The 20,972-nt window shown below is 50.6% G+C and overlaps 1 protein-coding gene across 3 annotated transcripts in view; it reads right to left on the reverse strand.

Annotated features, from left to right (window-relative positions):
• Positions 1 to 20,972, reverse strand: part of kif3ca (kinesin family member 3Ca) — a 376,933-nt gene that overhangs the window by 78,652 nt on the left and 277,309 nt on the right. For 2 of the 3 annotated variants that reach the window (XM_085996947.1, XM_085996946.1), the window contains one exon: positions 8,517 to 8,651. In XM_085996947.1, the coding sequence (XP_085853073.1) occupies positions 8,517 to 8,651 (135 nt within the window). The remainder of the gene's footprint in view (positions 1 to 8,516; positions 8,652 to 20,972) is intronic. The other variant, XM_085996948.1, reaches the window with a different exon arrangement.

The following is a 20,972-nucleotide window of genomic DNA, read 5'->3' on the forward strand; positions in this document are numbered from 1 at the left end:
GGCATCTACCAGAAGCATGGGAACCATTTATTTCCTTTCCTCCTGGACATCAGATGAGGATGAAGACCAGCCGCGGCAGCAGCAGAACCATGAACAACAGCAACACCAACAGCAGCGGCAACAACAGGAGCGACAGGCTGCTGCTCACCCACCTGAAGCTGCACAGGCCAGAAGGCGCCAGCCCACGGAAGTCCGTTGGCGCAGGAGTTACCCCCCAAACAGGGTCTACACAGACAGAGGATCAGCTACCTCAACATGAGTGAGCAGCAGTGCTAAAGGCGGCTCCGACTTTCGCGAGAGGTAGTGGGTGACATCTGCGCAATGGTGCAGCAAGACCTGGAGCCCAGAGGAGCAGGTGGACACCCCTTACCAGTGGCCATCAAAGTCACCACCACACTCAACTTGTTTGCTTCAGGCTCAGCAGCAGACATCAGTGGCATCTCCCAGGCGGCCGCACACACTAGCATCACGCAGGTAACCAATGCCCTCTTTGCCATCGCGCACAATCACATCCATTTCTCCAAGGATCAAGCAAGTGTCACGGCGCGTGCGGTTGGATTAGCTAATCTGGCAGGCTTTCCAAGGGTGCAGGGCGTCGTTGCCTGCACACGTGTGGCCCTGAAGGCACCCCATCGTAATCCAGGTAGTTTTGTCAACCGCAAGGGCTTCTACTCCCTCAACGTGCAGCTGGTGTGTGAACACAAGAAGGAAATTTTGCATGTTTGTGCCAAGTACCCTGGCAGTTGCCATGACTCCTTCATACTGCGCCAGTCTAGTGTGCCTTCGCTCTTCAGTCCGCCAGACCAACTTAACGGATGGCTACTTCGAGACAAAGGCTATCCCCCGAAGACGTGGCTAAGGACGTCGTTGAGGAGCCCATCCAACGAAGCTGAGGAGAGCTACAACTACAGCCACATTTCCGCCAGATCCATAGTCGAGCAAACCATCGGCATGCTGAAGATGCGCTTCAGATACCTGGATAGATCAGGTGGAGCCCTGCAGTACTCAGCAGCCAGGGTCTCCAGAATCGTCGTGGCTTGCAGATTCTTGAGGACCAAGTGGCTCCTCACATGATGATGGAGGAGGAGGAGAAAGAGGAGAAGAAGGAGGAGGAACAACAACAACAACATCTTGCAGAGGCCCATCAACCAGCGGCAGCAGTACGCGAGAACATTGCTGCCCGGGATGCAAGGAACGCACTCATCTTGGCCAGATTTGCTTAGCCTAGCCAATCAAGCACTTTTGCCTCGCAGCTTCTGTCAGAGCATCAACAATGGCCAAGAACGAGCGGATTCCTAGCACACTGACCACCATACTGACAATTGCAAGTAATCCTAAGCCCTCAATGTGGAAGTCCCATTTGCGAAATGACACACGCCACAACTGCAACAGTTGCCATCAGAATTTTTATTTACAATAACCAACTGATGGCATTTTAAAAATAAACATTTCACCCAAGTGACTACCCTTGTGACTATTTGTGCAGTATCTTTCTCTTACGCATGCTCCTACGTGGTGCTTCCCCCTGTGGCTTCAGCAGATGTGGAGGCCTCTTGCTCACTTTCTTGCTGCTGCTGTCTCGACAACTTTGGCGGGCATCCTCTGGGGCTTCTCTGTTCAATAGCTGACCATCGCTCCTCCAGAGATGTCAGTCTATTCTGAACACTCACCATGTTTTCTACACTCTGGCAACTTAGCTCCTCCGTGGACGTAGCCATTCTTTCCACGGAGGTTGCCATCCTTTCCGTGGTGCTGCGATCATGCGCCAATGACTCCACAAAGGCTCTGCTCATGTTCGCGATAGACTCCTCCATTCGCTCCACACTCGCAGCGACCCTGGAGACAAAATCTGCCAGAGACTCCTGCACCTGTTCCTGGAGTTCCAGCACCGCTGTTCTTCTGGATGGACCCAGAGGCAGAGGGTCGACATGCAGCTGAGCCAAGCAGGGAGAGTCCTGCTCCCTCCGACTAGGACTCTCCATTGCTGTCCCTGTCTCCACAATCTGCTGATGCTCACTTGTGAGCTGTGATACACCAGGTGACAACACTACTCTATCTCGCGATGGTCCCACCAAAGTGTGAGTGTCTGCGCTGGTGCTGGGTTGGCTGAATTCTGCTGACGCTACGCCCTCAGAGGTTGCAGCTTCTTCTGAGGAGTCTGGAGGCTCAGGCTGTTCCTCCTGGATAGTGGGGACGGGTGCTTGCGATGGTCCTGTGGGGGAGTAAAGGAAAGAGTCAGAGATGTGAGGCCAAGGTTACATGCACATTGCAGGTGATCATAAGTCCACCTGTTAGAGCTTCAGATTCATTATCAGCGACTCATGCAATGTCAATGAGAGAGATGAAAAACTATTCTGTCACCAGCTTTCTCTGTTGCACCCGTCTGTCCATCCCCCACTTGCGCGTCGTCCTCAAGTCCCACGATCTCCAGGACCGCCTCCTCCCAAGGGGTGAGGTGGGCTACTGAGGGTGGCCCTCCTCCTGTCCTTGCCCTTTCCCTCTTATTGTGAGCTCTCTTTTCCTGCAATGAGGGAGACAAGTGGAGTTTGAGTGAGAATGAAGGAGTGAGTGTAGAGATTCCATAGCATAGATGCTTAGGAGACAAAGGTAGAGTGAGTTGGCAAGACCAAGGGCCCTCCCTGTGTTTTGTAAGTTGTTTTCATAGCATCACAGTGATTGGGAGTGTGAGGGCTGCATATTCGAATAGTTAGGTGAATATGACCATAGAAAGAGAGGGAATGGGTAAGGGTGCAGGGATGTCAGTGTCAAGTGGGATGTGGAGGAAGAGGTTGCTAAAGCTGAGTGCTGGTGAGGAGAGGCAATGGGGATCAGATTGAGGGTGATGGCAAAGTCATACTCACTTTTCCAGTGCGCAGAATGTCATGAAACCTCTTCCTGCACTGAAGCCAGGATCTGCGGATCATCGACAATGAGTTGACCTCCTGGGCCACCTGGCTCCACACAGCCTTCGTCTGCTGGGGAGGCTTCTTCCTCCCTGAAGAAGGGAAGAGCACCTCCTTACTAGCTCTTGCTCCCTTCACCAAATCTTGCAGGGCGACGTCATCAAATCTGGGAGCAGACTTAGGTCTCCCGCTGCTCATTCTGCCTCCAGGTCCCTCTCACTGCAAAGGCCAAAAGGTTGGCAGTCTGCAGAAGAGGCAAGGCTTCTTGCAGACCTTAAATGCAGCAGCAATGATGACATCATCGGAGGCGAGTTTCAGACTGAAAAAACTAATTGGGCCATGGGTTCCCACACGCTGGAACTCAATTGCCCAATTATGTGAAAATCGCATCAATCTCCCACATCAATTTGGAATCGGGTGGATAACACAAAAAGCGGATGACACGACCCCAGCCCGCCCTGTGACAAAATCCAGCCCATAATCTCCCTGAGAGAGTCTTCCTGCTATCACGGTTTCTCCAACAGTGCCACTCCCTTCGGCCTCACCTCTACCGCTGACCCTTGCTCCCCGTTTCTTCTCTCTCTCGGACAATGGTGCATATGCACCTATCTTACTCCCTTCTGGCGTCTTTGTTTCCCCGCTCCTGTCCTGCTGCCCCTTTAAGGCTCCTGTCTCTTGCACCCTCTCCTTTTCTTGCCCCCCCTGCTCCCCAAGATGTCCGACTCCCCGTCTTTCTTTGGAGTACTTACACTTACCCCGCACCCAAGAGAGAGAGAATTTTCTGATGCTGCACTGGAGATCTTGGTCCTGGTGTTCCAATGAAGGTGGGCTGTCCTTTACCCACAGGGAGGCAAAAGGCCATCCAAGCACATCACCTGAAGGATTTGGGAAGAGATTGCACAATCCATCACGGCCACCGGTGTTGTCCCAAGGATGTGGATACAGTGCCACGAAAAGTTTTATGACCTCACATGGCTGGTCAAGGTGAGTGAAGGCTTCAACAAATGCCATATCCCACCATTTGTACCACAAGCCTCACACACTGCTCAATTCACCACACCCCCATCACTCACCTACCAACAATCTCTACCTTTCACCACTCGGAGCTCACAATCATGGCTTCACTTCACTCTCACACACTTATCGCTGCAACACTCACACCCATCTCTCACACCTCACACACACTGACAGCTATTCAATCATGACTGGCACATCACCCACATTGGACCACACTCACTGACACACTTCCCTTTCTCTTGCAGGCAAAGTTGGTACCCAACAGACTTGAGTAACAACAGACCGCGGCAGCCAAGCCACAATAGAGAGCCTGACAGACCTCGAGAAATCCGTGCTTGAAATCATTGGAGGGGCAGTGACGGAGTCCGTGGCCAGTGGAGAGTTGAAACCGTTGCTGATGGTGTATGCATGGATATCTTGCCACCACATGACCCTTGTGCCTTTCTGCATTCAGGTACCCAAGATGTGCCACCAGCACAACCTGCTCCTCATCATCACCAGCAAACTGATGGAGGAGGAGGAGGAGAAGAAGAGACACCACATTTGACACTCGCAGATACCAGCTCAGAAAATGGCACTGCGCAGACTTTGGAGGGTTGTATAGAGGCGGGATCTGGACATGGTGAGTCACCAGACACGAGTGGGCTGCAACCAGGCCAGGGGAACGAGGTAGCTCGGGGACCAGCTCCCCGGAGGGCGAGTTCGCGCACGAGTTCTGCTCCACAGGACTCAGGTGATGCCCTCGTTGGGGCAGCCTTCAGAAGAAGGGTGATGGGCATGCACACAGAAATGCTAGGTGCAATGGCAAGCCTGCCAGAGAGCCTCTTGTCAGTGTTAAGGAGCATGGAGGAGTCCAGCTCCAACATTGGACGGAGCTCTGCGCAGAGCTTGGAGCCTTGATTTCCAGGATGGAGATGATGGACAACTCCAGGAGAGACCATGTGGACTCACGGATAAAGCTGGGTGTGATGGGCAATCTTGTAGCTTCCATTGCAGCACAGGCAGAAGCGACCCAACGTCTCACTGCTACAGTGGAAACTCAGGCTGCTGCCATCGTGGCTGGGTTTACGAGTGTCGAAAGGGGCTTGCAGGGTGTCAGAAGGTGTCCTCCAACAGATTGCTAGGAATGCTGAGGCGCCGCCCTGGGGGAGTGGCAGTAGGTCTGTGGAGCACGAACCTGGTGAAGCAGAGCCTCCTAATACCTCCACTTAAGCCAGGAGCAGTGTAAGAGATGGTCTCGGAAGACCCTAGGTGGGTAAGGCCTCCTGTTGAGAGCCCTCCTGGCCCTCCTCCTCCTCCTCCTCCCTCTGCGTGCATCTTCTCTTCTTCGCTCCCTCTCCTAACATACTCGAGCGCAAGGGGGACTGCAAGTAGAGCCCCCATGACTGTGATCAAGTGGTGTGAACAGAAGCCTTCTCCACTTGCACCCACACTCCCCGTTACCTCAGGAACTTGAAAAAGGTTTAGAAAGCTGCAAGAGTTGCAGAAAGTTGCACTGAGCTAGTTAAACTGAAAAACTATGTCAGCTGCAAGTTGTTGCTGATGATCCCTTTAAATAGCGCTGCTGAAGCCTCCTTCCTGCGACTGAATGCTTGGTCAGCTGGTCGTGATTAACGCAGGTCTTTAAGTGGAGCAGCAACGGCAAAAATGGCAGATCGTGCATCAAGGTGAGTGTTGCACACTCACTGATATCATGATCTGCCTAATCTAAATATCTGTAATGAGCGCAGGCATCGGCAGAGTTGCCGACCTGTCCAAAATGGCGGCCACCGCGGGACCTACTGGAAGCGAGGCGCCCGACATTTTTCCATCAAAATAGGCCATAATAGCCAGCGCTAAACTCCTGAATTTCTAGGCCATAGTTTGTAACAATGTTCAAAAATGTCTTTCAAATTACCTACCAAATTGTCCACGTCTTGAGATTTGCTTCTTTCCTGGAGTATGCTCTGCTCAGTCTGGCATTCCCACCAATATTTTTTGGGTCTCTCCATATATATAATTAATATGACTTGGACTTGAGAGTACAGGGCACAATTTCAAAATTTGCGACAACACAAAACTTGGAAGTATAGTGAACAGTAAGGAGGATAGTGATAGACTTCAAGAAGACATAGACATGCTGGTGAAATGGATGGACACGTGGCAGATGAAATTTAACGCAGAAAAGTGTGAAGTGATACATTTTGGTAGGAAGAATGAGGAGAGGCAATATAAACTAAAGGGTACAATCCAAAGAGACTGTAGGTCCCGCATTAAACTAATCAGTCACCTGCGAACTCATTTTTAATGTGGAAGCAAGTCATCCTCGGTTCCGAGGGACTGCCTAAGAAGAAGAGAAGACAATCCTAAAGGGGGTGCATGAACAGAGAGACCTGGGGGTATATGTGCACAAATCATTGAAGGTGACAGGGCAGGTTGAGAAAGCAGTTAAAAAATGCATACGGGATCCTGGGCTTCATAAACTGAGGCTTAGGGCTGGATTTTACCAGCCCTGAGGAGGGGGGTTTGCAGGCGGGACTGCTGGGAAAATGGGAAAAATTGGGAGCGGGTCCCAACCACGCTCCCAACCTGCCTCCAAACCATCTTCCTGGGAGGCGGTTCCCCGACTCGCGCAGGGACCTGTCTCCTAGCAGCGGGAAGGGGATTAGAGCTAACTATCTGCCTGTTAACAGGTAGTTAACAGGCAGTTAAGAGGTTTTTCCCCATTTTCTGCCTGCTGATGCGGCCTTCCCGACGGCGGGAAACCCCGCCAGGGTCAGCGAGCCGAACTGTGGGTCTGCTGCAGTGTAAGTGTGCAAATGACAGCTGCAGAGGTAGCGTGATGGGTGCAATTGTGCACAGGTAAGTATGACAGGTGAGAGAATGTAGTGAGAAATATTTTTATTCTGTTTATATGTATCTGCAGGTGACAAGATTTGATGTTTCTGTGAAGTCTCATCTGATCGGGAGAATTGACAGTTGGCTTCTGCAATCTCACATGCAGCTGCCATCTGTTTTCTCCTAAGGAGAGAGTCATTGGTGAGCCTGGGTTCAAGGGCTCACCTTTGGACAGTGATTCTCAGTGTTTGACAGCACCTCAATGCTGTTAAACACTGACAATTCATCTGTCAAAAAATTATGGGGCCTGTCCCTTTAAGAAAACCGGTAGATGAAGTATCATGTACTGACATCATCTGACACCGGCTTTCCCTTAATTGGCCGGCAAGCCCGCAGGGCGGGCTTAACAAGGCCAATCAAGGGAAAATAATGTCTGTTCATCAGACATCGCTAGGGGCGGGACTAAAACCCGGAAACCAGCAGTCCCGCCCCCAACTTGTCTTGGCTGGCAAAGTCCAGCCCATAGGGTACAAAAGCAAGGAAGTTATGATGAACCTTTATAAAACACTGGTTTGGCCTCAACTGGAGTATTGTGTCCAATTCTGGGTACCACACTTTAGGAAGGATGTGAAGGCCTTAGAGAGGGTGCAGAAAAGATTTACGAGAATGATTCCAGGGATGAGGGACTTCAGTTACGTGGATAGACTAGAGAAGCTGGGGTTGTTCTCCTTAGAGCAGAGCAGGTTGAGAGGAGATTTGATAGAGGTATTCAAAATCATGAGGGGTCTAGACAGAGTAGATAGCGAGAAACTGTTCCCAGAGGACACAGATTTAAGGTGATTGGCAAAAGAACCAAAGGCAACATGAGGAAAAACTTTTTTACGCAGCGAGTGGTTAGGATCTGGAATGCACTGCCTGAAAGGGTGGTGGAGGCAGACTCAGTCATGGCTTTCAAAAGGGAATTGGATAAGTAGCTGAAGGAAAACAAATTGCAGGGCAACGGAGAAAGGGCAGGGGAGAGAGAGCCAGCACGGGCTCGACAGGCTGAATGGCCTCCTTCTGTGCTGTAACCATTCTATGATTCTATGATATGTAGCCTCGGTGGCAGGTGAAATGCTAATCCTGTAGCAAGCTATTCCAGCTCATGTTACAAAATATCCTGAAAGTAGTGTTATAAATCTCATCATCAAGAAACTACTTATGAAATAACGCTGGACGGCCAGCTGGTGGCGCCGTCCAAGGAGTATAAATACTCGGGCGTGGGCCCCAGCTTTCCAGGGACATTTTGTAAGACAAGGAGCTTGAGATACAACTAGACCTCCATGTTCTGAAACAAGTTGATTAAAGCCTTGCTTTATGCTCAAACCAAGTGCGTCGTGAGTTTTATTACGTCAGGTATAACCAACATGCTCTGGCTCCAGACCCCTCGACAGGCCTGCCCAACTGTTGTGTCCAGAGGGACCTCGTTTGTGTCCTCTAGCTGTGCTCCCTGCCATGAAGACCTGCCTCTGTATTCCAGCCTCATTTGTGGCCAGCACTGATGAGCAATGCCATGGGATATTTCTTTCTTCGATATATATTCCCCATTATTTAGTGGAAGGGAGGTAGGAGTTATTGAATGTTACAATTCTTCAGGTTAATTTTTTTAAAGTATAACTGTAATGATACAGGTTGTAACTCATTTATACTGTGATTTCCAATACTATACAAAACATCAATAAACAGTTAATGAAAAAATACAGGACAGAGTAATATATAAAGTATTAAGTCATTTCTTACTTTTTTTCTCACCTTTTTCAGCTTTTTGGTTTTAATTTCTACTTCTTGCTGGAGCGAGGTGTACGTGTCTCTCAGTTCCATTGTCTCCTCATCTCGCAGCAGCATCTGCTGTTGTATTTCTCGCTCTCTCCGTTTCTATTTAAAGGAAAAAGTAGAACGTCTACTGGTAAATATTATATATTTTTCCATTTCTGTATAAAGGTTATTTCACATCGATTTTCATAAATTTTCCTATCGTTACAAAGTATCCTGAAGGTATAACAAACATGCTCTGGTTCCACACCCCTAGATGGGCCTGCCGTTTCCTCAGTCTTTCATAGGCCTGTTTTGAATTAACAATAAAAGATAGGTTGCTTGAAAATATTTTGTGCTATTCTTAGTGCACAGGTTAGCTGATTTATCTTAGATTCCTGTGTGTTTTTTTAAATGGCTTAAAATTTGACAAGAAGGCATTAGCCAGTGTGCTAAAAATAGCATACACAAGAATTTCAACCATATAGCATTATTATCGAATTTTTATTCCTTTAAGATAAAATATCAAGTTTTGGCATAGTTCACTTGCTATGCCACACAGCAACAATTTGTTTTCATGAAACGAAGCTGTAGAATTTGCACCTCTATATATACAGAATAAAATTGCTAATTGACGCACGGGCCACCAAAATAGAGCTGATGCTTCCCCCTTCAGATGCACGCAGTCTCAGAAATTATAAGCCCTTATAGAAGGTCATGATGGACATCCTTGCCTTATAAGAGCGTTGAGGGAGTCAGGAAAGGTGAAGCCAGACACATCCTCCAAGTTCAGGCTCGTACCAATCTGTGCACACTATCTCTCGTCTTCCTTCTCACCCACTCACACAAGCATACCACAGAACCACACTCCCATCACACACAGGCCTAGAAATTCAGTATAGCCACTTTTGGGGCGGTAAAGTCGGGCGGCCGCTAAAGTTTGCGCCCGGCGCAAAGTCGCGCCCCCTTCGCCGATATTCAGTCGCATCGCCCCAAGAGGTTGCTGCTGCGCTAAAACAGGCGATGCACGACTATCTTTAGGCGCTATGCCGGCGGTGCTGAGCGATACCCCCGAGGCCGGGCGCAGCGCCGGTGCGGCGAGTTCTTGATTGACGGCAGACACTCTGGCGCCGGTCAGCTCTTAAAGGGGGAGGGTGGATTTGTTTGCCTGCCACGCCCTGCACACTGCAGCCCTCAACCTAGGCCTGACCACTTCAGCTTCACCTGCACAACGCCCAGGGCTATGGAGAAGGCCAGGGAGAGAGCGCAGCGCTTCAGCGACGGTGACCTGAGGCTGCTGGTTGGCGGAGTGGAGCGCAGGCGCCATGTTCTGTTCCCAGAAGGTGGCAAGAGGCCGCTGCTCAGCGCCTACCGGAAAGCCTGGAGGGAGGTCTCCAACAGGGTGTCTTCCAACAGCGTGGTTGCCAGGACTCCTGTGCAATGCCGGAAGAAGTTCAACGACCTCACTCGGGTTGTCAGGGTGAGTACCCTTTCCAGTGTCTTCCTCATCCTTGCATGTGCACCTCACTTTATGGGCAAAGGGACCTGAAAGCCCTAATGGCCAGCCCTCATCCAGCAGCTATGGGACTGGCATGAAAATCACTTGCACATTCAGCACTTTACACACTGTACAAGCTATTCGACCATGGGAGGCAGTGCAGACAAGATCAGGGCTACACACTGTACAAGCTATTCGACCATGGGAGGCAGTGCAGACAAGATCAGGGCTTCATACTGTACTTAGAGGCCGTCCTTTCTCTTGCAGGCCAAGGTGGCGCACAACCGGCGCAACCGAACTGAGACTGGGGGAGGCCGTCCTGACCTCAAAGAGCTCTCCGACCTCGACCAGCGTGTGGAGCGCATTATGGCAGGCCGGCTGATTGGCCCCGTCGCCAGTGGAGATGCCGACCCTGTTCTGGGCACCAATGGTAAGGGCATCACCTTTTGGACCTCTCTCGTTCCACTTGCGCATGAGATCAGCATCTTTTGCCACTGTCCGACCAATGCGGTGAATGGCAGCACTCATGCCTCCCTCGCTGCCGCCCTGTCCTCACTCTAAAGCTACTCTTGTGCCTTCCTGCTTTCAGATGGTGAATCGTCAGGTGAGGAGGCGGGCCCTCAAGCTGCCACTGTCAGCCCTTCGGAAGACGAGGAGGAAGAAGAGGAAGCCGGCCCATCAGTGCCACCCTCAGCCGCGCCAGCCCATGGCGATGTAGGGGACATGTCTTCCCTGGAGGGGAGCCGGGGGGAAGGGTCGGAGGAGAGTGAAGCTCCGGGGCCCAGCGGCCTGCAGCAACGCGGGAGGGGTGGGGAAGCTCTGCGGACTTCTCCCCAGAGGGTGAGTGCAGCCTCCAGTCCTGCGACGGTGAGCGCAGAGGAGGTGCGGCTCCTGGAGGAAATGGCCGTCCAGGCTGAGCGCAGGCACAATGAGCTCATGGCTGCAGTGGCAAGGATGCCTGACTCCATTGAGTCTTTGTCAAGGAGTGTGCAGCAATTTGGAGCAGCACAGGCCAGGAGTCTGCAGGACTTCGCGGCAGCACAGGCGGCTTCGAGCCAAGTGCTCAGTCGTGCCGTCCATTCACTGGCTGTTGTCATGCGGACACAGACCAGGGCCACACGGGCACTAACTGCTGCCACCCTCGCTGGATCAGCCAGGCATCGCCACGGCACCCGCCGCGCAGCAGCAGCCCAGCAGTCTGTCCTTCAGCTGTTTGCTGCGCATGCTGCAGTGCTGGCCCGTGCGAGTGCCACTGTATCAGGCGACCAGCGAGCACCTGCGATCTGCCAGGTTGGCACCATTCCTGCAGCCGACACTGCCACGCCGCCATTGCAGCTGCCACGAGCCGCTGGACAGACTGCTGCCGCCCAGCCAGAGTTGGAGCAGTCAGCAGCCGGCCACTCCAAGGCCAGAGCTGGTGCAGGCCGACCCCCAAGGGCATCTGCCGTCACGCCATCTGCCCCTCAGCAGCCTTCCCCCAGCCTTGCTGCAGCCACTGGGCTCCCATTGAGGAGGAGCTGCAGGGCGGGCAGGGGCCAGGCAAGGATGCGAAAGGCATCGCCCTTGCAGGGCAAAAAGTAGAAGGTATGCTCAAATGCCTGTTGTGTTTTTGTAAGGCCGAGACTGGTGTCTTTCTTTCTTTTTGTAAGGCCGAGACTGGTAGTTTTGTGTTTTTGGAGGGGGCTTCTCCACATGAGGATGTAATGTGGGAAGGGCAGAGGTTTTCAATAAATGATTGTTGTTAAATTGCACTGTGCATGGTTTTTTGGTTAAGTCCTGGTTGCCCTGCTCGGCTGAGGGCTTGTGGAGCGGCTACATTCATCTGGTGACATTGGCACCAGCCATTCCCTGAGAGGGGGCCTAGAACCGACGTTCAATAAGCCGGCGACGGGCGGCCCTTGCACTTTCTGCCTCCCTCCTGTGCTGGTCCTCCTCCTCCTCCTCCTCCTCAGGTGGTCCTCCAATCTCTGGTGGCAGTGGCTGAGTCCTGCGGATAGCCAGGTTGTGCAGCATGCAGCAAACGACCACGAAATGGGAGACTCGCTCCGGCGAATATTGTAGGGCTCCACCAGAACAATCCAGACAGCGGAACCGTTGCTTCAGGACGCCGATTGTTTGTTCGATGATGTTCCTGGTCGCTTGATGGCTATCGTTGTATCCCTCTTCAGCAGGGGTGCTGGGCACACGGAGCGGGGTCATCAGCCAGGTACACAAAGGATAGCCTTTGTCCCCGATAAGCCATCCTCGTGGGTGAGGCTGGGCCTGGAACATGTCTGCCACAGAAGTCTGTCGCAGGATGAAGGCATCGTGGCTGCTGCCTGGAAAGCGGGCATTGACAGCTAGGATGAGCTGCCTGTGGTCACACACCAGCTGGACGTTCAGTGAATGGTAGCCCTTCCGGTTGCGGTAATCCTCTGCATTCTCCAGAGGTGCCCGCAAAGCCATATGCGTGCAGTCAATTGCGCCCTGCACCATGGGGAAGCCCACGAATGCTGCAAAGCCCATTGCACGCTGTTGCTGCTTGGCAAGGGCCATGGAGAAGGAGATGAACTGACGTCTCCTTTTGAAAAGGGCATTGGTGACCTGACGGATGCAGCAATGCACGGCGAACTGGGAGATGTTGGCAATGTCCCCAGCAGCGGATTGGAAGGAGCCGGTGGCATAGAAGTTGAGAGCCACCGTCACCTTCACTGCCACCGACAGAGACGTCCTGCACCTCAGCTGTGGCTGCAGATCACCGCCAAGCAGGTGGCAGATCTCTGTGACCACCTCCCTTCGGAATTGCAGCCTCCGAACACACTGCTCTTCAGACATGTTGAGATAGGAGAACTGCTGGCGGTATACCCTGCGTGGGTAAGGCCTCCTTTGCCGACGCCTGTTGCCCCCTCTCCGTCTAGCCAGGGCTGCCACTCTCTCACGGCATCTGTGAGCCCTTTGGATGTAATTGAGAAAGCCAGCGTTTACACCCATTGCAGCCCCCATAATATGCTGGCAAACAATGAGATGTCAATGAAGGCAAAGACAAGTGGAAAGCTGTGGCCTGAAGCCACAAGTACCGGTCCGAGTGATGAGCCAAAGCAGAAAGCTCTCTACCTTGGTCTCTCTGCAAAGATCCGTCTCTCAAGAAGGAGTGTTGCGAAATGGCAGCCTTTTATAGTGCAGGAGGAGTGCCCTTTAATTTGTGCCCCCCGCGCCCCGCATCGACTGAGCACCGTTCCACTGTAACAGTCGCTAGGGGCGCCAAGTGCACAATGGGGCGAAGCGACTGAATTTCCGGTTTGGGGCGCACAAAGGGCGTTGCACGAGGAAATGACGTCAGGATCTGCGCGTGCAGCTGAGCGCGCGCAAAGACTTTGCGCCGCCGCTAAATCTTGAGTGAAGTTGGGGCGAGGCGCAGATCGCGCTGCGCCCGGCCGCTAGCTGCCTAGCGCCCGACATCTACTCCTCCTAAGGCGCTACCGGCTGGCGCAACCAACTGAATTTCTAGGCCACAGTATCTTGTGATTTATGCTACAACTGTAGCAGCACGTGACAGCTGTTTTGCTTCTCACCAATGCTACAGCCCAAATCACATGTCATCCATCACATGAGTGAGACTCTCTCACTCAGTTTGGATTTTCAGACTAGTTTTGACTTCCCACCATGTGGAGGGTGAATGCATCATTCAGCATTCTGGAGATTTTGCAGATAACGTGCAGTAGTTTTTGTTTCTGCATAAAAAGTAGCTTCTTGCTTTGCTGCCAACAAATCTGAGGGGAAAGTAAAAGAACTCTGTAGTGTATGTGCTTTAAGTCAGAACTACTTTTTACAGCTCCTGTATACTGTAGTACCGGCAGTGACCACACCGGTATATAAGCTGTGCGCATGCCTCTGTACCCTAGTCTAGAGATGACCCTCCTCCAGTAAAGACCTGTTATTTGTTTATGTACAGCATCCGTGTAATTATTTATCCACTGAACCACGGATCTAACAGTGGCGACGAGTGTTAATGCAAATCTACCTGCAACATAAAAAAAATATTTTTTAAAAATAGTCGAGTCCAGGAACACGGGCGTCGACCGCGAGCAACCGCCCAGCAGTCAGGCAGAGATCCAACTTCGCTGGGGAGGCTGTGGAGAGCCGGGCTTGGTTCCCCAGCCACAACGAGCAGTAAGAGACCGACGACAGGTCCAGAGCAGACCCTTCCCGAGCAGCGGCGGCTGGAGCCGACCGACGGCAGAGAGAGAGAGAGAGCCGGGCAGCGTCGACGGGGTAAGAAAGAGGGTGAAGAGAGCAGGGCGCAGCCGGGGGTTGATCACCGAGCGGCGTCGAGGAAAAATACTGCAAACCGGAGAGAGGGTAAGAAACAGCCGGGTTCTAGACTGAGCGGCGTCGACAAATATCAAGAGAAGAACGCGCAGAGCACAGCCAGGGATCACGGGCTGATCAGGGTCCGCGGGGCGAAGCAAGGGGAGATGCCATTGAGCCGCGGAGAAGCAGGGAGAGCGTGGGAGCCGCCATTGAGCCGCGGAGAAGCAGGGAGAGCGCGGGAGGCGCCATTGAGCTGCGGAGAAGGAAGAGCGCGGGAGACGCCATTTTGCGAAGCCGCAGCGGAGAAGACGGGTGAGCGCGGGAATGAAGGAAAGCGCGGGAGACGCCATTTTGTGCCAGCGGAGACGAAGTGGAAGCGCGGGAGGCACCATTGGGGATAGTTAACGCACAACCAAGGATGCCGAAGAGTGGCAGTATCTCTACGTTCGACAATGAAGTCGAAGATTGGGCGACATATGTGGAACATATTGAGGTGTACTGCAGGGCGAATGAAGTGCCAGATGCTAATAAAGCACTGGTTCTGTTAAATTCCATGGGTGCAAAAACTTATGGGTTACTGCGAAATCTAATAACCCCAGAGAAGCCGGTAAACAAGAATTTTGAAAGCATAGTAGAAATCCTACAGGACCACTTAAACCCCACACCGCTGCTGATAGCAAAACGATTTAAGTTCCATAAAAGGAACCAACACAAAGACGAAAGCAATGCTGAGTACCTAACAGAACTGCGCAAGCTATCGAAATACTGCCAGTTTGGAGCGGGACTAGCAGACACGTTAAGGGACAAGTTTGTGTGTGGGCTACAAAGTGAAGGAACCCAGAAACGGCTTCTATCAGAAAAGGACCTTGCGCTGGACAAAGCTTTCAATATGGCAGTATCACATGAAGCAGCCGCAAGGGGCGCTGCAGAGATACAACGGAGACCGCAAGAATATGGCACCAACGAAATGACCTATGGAACAGGGAAGTGCTATCGCTGCGGCAGAACAACACATGACCAGAAAGATTGTTGGTTCAAGGACCAAGTGTGCAGACAGTGTGGGAAAGCAGGACACATAGCAAGAGTCTGCAGGTCTGGGAAGAAAACCAACAGTAAGAAATCTCCACAGGAGAAGTACAAAAAGGTACACCAGGTGATGGACAGTGGTTCAGACGAACAGAAAAGTGACACAGACTCCGGAAGCAAGGAGCTGGGTTGTCTGAAACTACATAATGTAACCGAAATGGAGGATCACCAGACTATCTGGGTTACACTCAAGATAGACGGAGTCCAAGTGGAAATGGAATTGGACACAGGGTCAGCTCCAACAGTCATAAATCAAAGAGACTACAAGCGGCTATTTTCACACATACCCTTGAAAGCTACAGAGATTGTCTTGAAGACGTATACGGGGCAAAAAGTCTACCCCAAAGGAAAAATAAGGGTGAAAGTGACATATAAAGGCCAGGAAATACCTAAAATGGATATATATGTATTGCCAAATGGAGGACCGCCACTGCTAGGACGTGAATGGATCCGGAAGATACATTTAGATTGGCATTCCATACAGGCACTGAAGGTGGAGGCCAAAAAGGATGACGACGTCACACCTGGACGACTGTCAAAAATGCTAACTGACGCAAAAGAAGTGTTCCAGGAGGGACTAGGAACACTAAAAGGAATAACAGCAACAATTAAAATAGAGGCTAATGCAAGCCCAAAGTTTCTGAAGGCCAGACCAGTGCCTTATGTGATCAGACCAGCGGTTGCAGCAGAGCTGGAAGGGTTGGAACGTTCAGGAGTACTGTCCAAAGTGGACTGGAGCGAGTGGGCTACACCCATCGTTCCTGTAATGAAGAGGTCGTTGAGTAATACGCCTGGGGAACCAAAGAAGGTCCGCATCTGTGGGGATTTTAAGGTGACAGTGAACCCAGTCCTTCACACGGTGCAATATCCGCTTCCACGAATTGAGGATATTTTCGCCTCGCTATCTGGTGGTAAACGCTTCACCAAAATTGATCTAGCCCAGGCGTACTTGCAAATGGACGTAGAAGAAGCTTCAAAACATTACCTTACGATCAACACCCATAAAGGTCTCTATCAATACAACCGGCTGGTGTTTGGAGTAGCCTCAGCTCCGGCTATCTGGCAAAGGGCGATGGATCAGGTCCTGCAAGGGATTCCAGGGACCCAGTGTTATTTGGACGACATCTTGGTCACGGGCGAAAATGACGGTGATCACCTCGCTAACTTGGAGAAGGTGCTCGCCAGATTAAAGGAATATGGGCTATGAGCTAATCGCCACAAGTGCGAGTTTTTCCAGAAACAGATCTCATATTGCGGCCACATCATCGATGAAGAGGGGTTACATAAGTCCCCTGACAAGATTGAGGCAGTAGTCAAGGCTCCAGCACCGGAAAATGTGTCACAACTGAGGTCGTTCCTCGGGCTGGTAAACTATTACCACAAGGTCTTACCAAATTTGTCTACGGTATTACACCCGCTGAACACCCTACTGCAAACAGGGGTACCATGGAAGTGGGATGACGAATGTAGACGAGCTTTCCAGAAGTGTAAAGAATTGCTCACATCAAAAGAGGTGTTGGCCCATTTCAACCCAGCACTACCAATTCGTTTGGCATGTGATGCATCACCCTACCGCATTGGAGCGGTGCTGTCGCACAAATTCCCAGACGGGTTGGAGAGGCCAGTAGCCTTTGCATCTCGGTCACTAACCTCAGCCGAGCGCAACTATGCCCAGATTGACATGGAGGCCCTCAGCCTAGTATGGGGAGTAAAAAAATTCAACCATTATCTGCATGGGCAGAAGTTCACCTTGCTGACTGACCACCAACCACTTGGCTCCATCTTTAATCCTAAGAAGGGCGTGCCAGTAATGACTGCACAGCGGTTACAAAGATGGTCCCTGTTTCTAGGGGCGAATCAGTATGAAATAGAATATAAAGGCACGAAACAGCATGGGAACGCTGATGGGCTATCGTGCCTGCCACTGCCTACAGTGGAGGAAGCACCAGCAGTGGACCCTATCGAGATATTTTATTCGTCGATAATTGAACGATTGCCAGTAACAAACGCGGATATAGAGAAGGAGACCCGCAATGATCCGACGCTGTCACGGGTATATGAATTGACGGTGAGGGGATGGCCAACACATGGCGACTCACTGTTGCCAGCATTCTCATCCAGAAGAGAACAGCTGTCAGTATGTCAGGGGACAGTGATGTGTGGATCCAGAGTGGTGATTCCACCCAAGTTAAGGGAGAGAGTGCTAAAGGAGCTACATGAAGGTCATCTGGGGGGAGTGAAAATGAAAAGCGTTGCTAGGGCTTATGTGTGGTGGCCGGGAATCGATCAACAAATCGAAGACCTAACTAAGAGCTGCTTAGGATGCCAGAAGGTCCAAAATGCACCACCACATGCCCCTCTACACCCATGGGAGTGGCCCTCCTCTCCATGGCAACGGGTGCACATTGATTTTGCTGGTCCATTCATGGACTCAATGTTCTTAATAGCAGTGGATGCTCATTCAAAGTGGCCTGAGGTGATAAAGAAGTCTTCAACCACTACAGAGAAAACGATTGCAGTCCTACGGACCATATTTCCAGAAACAGTTTGCCAGAGCAGATCTGCTCTGATAATGGACCACATTTTGTGTCCGACGAGTTCCAAAAATTCATGAAAAGGAATGGGGTAAGGCATTACACATCCGCCCCGTATCATCCAGCCACCAATGGATTGGCTGAGAGGTTCGTACAAACCTTTAAGAAGGCGATAAAGGCCATGTGCGACGAGGAAATTCCACTGCAGCATAAGATGGACAATTTCTTATTAGCCTGCCGAAACGCGACACATGCAGTCACCAACCAGACCCCGGCCATGATGTTCTTTAACCGAAGGTTGTGATCTCGTCTGGACTTGCTCAGACCAAATGTGTGAAGAAATGTTGAGGACAAACAATTCCAGCACATCAACGAGAAGCCGACAAGGAGCTTCAATGTAGGGCAACCAGTCTTGGCCCGTGACTATCGAACAGAGAAGTGGCAACTGATATGTACAAGGCAGGGGCCATTAATGTACACAGTGGATGTCGGGGAGAACATTGTGAGACGCCACGTCGATCAGATCTTAGCGTCACAGGAAGGCGTCAATCCCATGTCTCGAGTACCTGGGGATGAACCCGACATACCGGTAGCATCTACTTCAGACCCAGTAGCAGTGGAACCCGATGAACTACCCGATGAAAAGGGGTCAGAATCGCCTCTGCACCAAGAACAAGAACCTCCGGAAAGGCGCTATCCCGAAAGGGTCAGGAAGCCGCCCCAAAGACTGAATCTATAAATGGACTTTTGTTATTGAATGTACATGTAAAAATGTAATTGTTATTTGAATATTAGGGGGGTATTATTAATCTAAAAAGGGAGGAATTGTAGTGTATGTGCTTTAAGTCAGAACTACTTTTTACAGCTCCTGTATACTGTAGTACCGGCAGTGACCACACCAGTATATAAGCTGTGCGCATGCCTCTGTACCCCAGTCTAGAGATGACCCTCCTCCAGTAAAGACCTGTTATTTGTTTATGTACAGCATCCGTGTAATTATTTATCCACTGAACCACAGATCTAACAAACTCCACCCTCCCAAAAAAGAACAAAAGTCAGCATTAAAAAAAACACAGAAAGGAAATGAAAATGAAAAGATTTTTTTAAAAATCAGACAAGAAAACCTCTGCCGCTTTAAGAAATCCTTTGTACATGGAGTTGCTCTTTTTGGCCCACTCCTGATGAGTGAGCACAGCACATATTCTAAATGGATGGAAGATTGTGCTTGGGACCATTAGTGTATTAAGATGATGCATTACACATCTAATGGGGATCTCTGACAGATTTCCTGGCACTCATGTGCACCTTCCACATTAGTGGACAGAGCCTGTCAGTGGTAAATCTGTCCCATTAACTAAAGACTTGCGTATTTCCACACTCAAGGATCCTAGGAAATATTCTGTCTAGTTGAATTGTGCAGTATATACATTTAATTATTTGGCTTTTTCTGTAACAGATAATTTACTGCTGTTAACAGGTGTTTGGATCTGCAATTGGTCCACAGTCTACACTGGGCTTCAGCAATTTGTATATTTCCTACATTAAATTAAACAAAATTGTTCTGATCTCTTTGCCTTATTCGGTTTTTATTTGACCCCTTCCAAATCTCATTTTACTTAACCAAAATACAACAGCTTTGCCTAGACAAACCTCCTTGCGATTTACTGGGCTTTCAAGATACCTGCCACGATTCTAACCTAACCTGCCCAACTCAAAGTCAATAAAGCGTAAGATCAGGCAGGGTGTAAACTGGATGACCGACCCGAACCTGTCCCATTCTCGCAGGGCAGGTCAGGTTAAAAGTTGGGCTATCTGACTCCCCGATTTAATAAGGTCCTAAACATGTTGGGGGGAGAATTTGGACACGATGAGTTGTGCTATTTTTGCGCCAATAGAATAAAGATTTGCACCTTCCAATCATCTGGAGAAGTATTCTCACGAGAGTTTCTTGGGCTAGCTCAACTACATATCCTTTGGAGTAGTGATCGGTATAAATCCCATTTAAAATGGGTGTAATTTGCTGGGCTGCATTAGAGAATTAGAGTGCAGCTTTCAAAAAGCTATGACTTCAAAAGCTTAAGGATGAAGACTGCACCAGCAGCTTGGAGGAGCATCAGGGAAGGAACAGTGCTTGGCTCACTCACTTGACTGTCAGCTAGCTTGACTGCATGTCTCATAAATCATTTTGTGGCCATTTTCATGAATGTCTACTATAAGTGCAGCTGGCACACACAGCCAAACAGGCAGCAGTACCGGGCTCACAAGCAGAGAGGAATTTCAGGCTCTAACCTGCAAACCCACCTTGAGGAAATGGAGATCAGGAGACACAGATTACCGGGTGTCTGTGACAGCAAACCTGCCAGAAATCCTACTCGTGCCCCCTGATGGGAGGTGGTCTCATCAATGACTGGCAAATCTCTCAACCCCAGGACTGCAAACCAGTGCCGCAAGACATTCGATGACCTGACCAGAGCAGGCAAAGTAGCACTCTCCCTTGGGTGACCTGGACACAAATCCTCTCACCCTTTAAAAGTAACAAGTGTACAGCTAACCCTTCACAATGCACTCAGGTTAAGGGTGGTGGCAAGGGAGCACTCACCTGTGAACTTGCAGTGTGTCTACCAATCTCCCCTAACAGCAATTACTTGCATGTACAACCCTAAAACCACTTGGTCCACTTTGAAAACCTGACAGCACCATATCTCTTACTTCATCTCTCCATGCTACTTGGCACACACTCCTCAATAGTTAGCCTTCCCCATATTTATTAAATCCTGTTGCAGGTGAAATTGGCACCTGAAATATCTCAAGTCCTATGAGGAAAAGGTCAGGGAGCTCATGGAGAGTTACTGTGTTCTTGCTGTGGGAGATGGCGAGGTCGGTGGCATAATGTCAGCACCAGGTTAGTGACTGAACACCCACACTGTCGCCCATGCATCTCTGTGAAGCACCACATATGCCCAAGCTCTCACCCCTTTTCTGTCTCTGTAATCCCATGGGGGTAATGGCCACCCATTCTTTGCTTCTACCATCCTT

Source organism: Somniosus microcephalus, chromosome 9 (genome assembly GCF_052327205.1).
Source record: "Somniosus microcephalus isolate GS21.2 chromosome 9, FLI_Smic_1.0, whole genome shotgun sequence".
In the NCBI taxonomy this organism is placed as follows: Eukaryota; Metazoa; Chordata; class Chondrichthyes; order Squaliformes; family Somniosidae; genus Somniosus; species Somniosus microcephalus.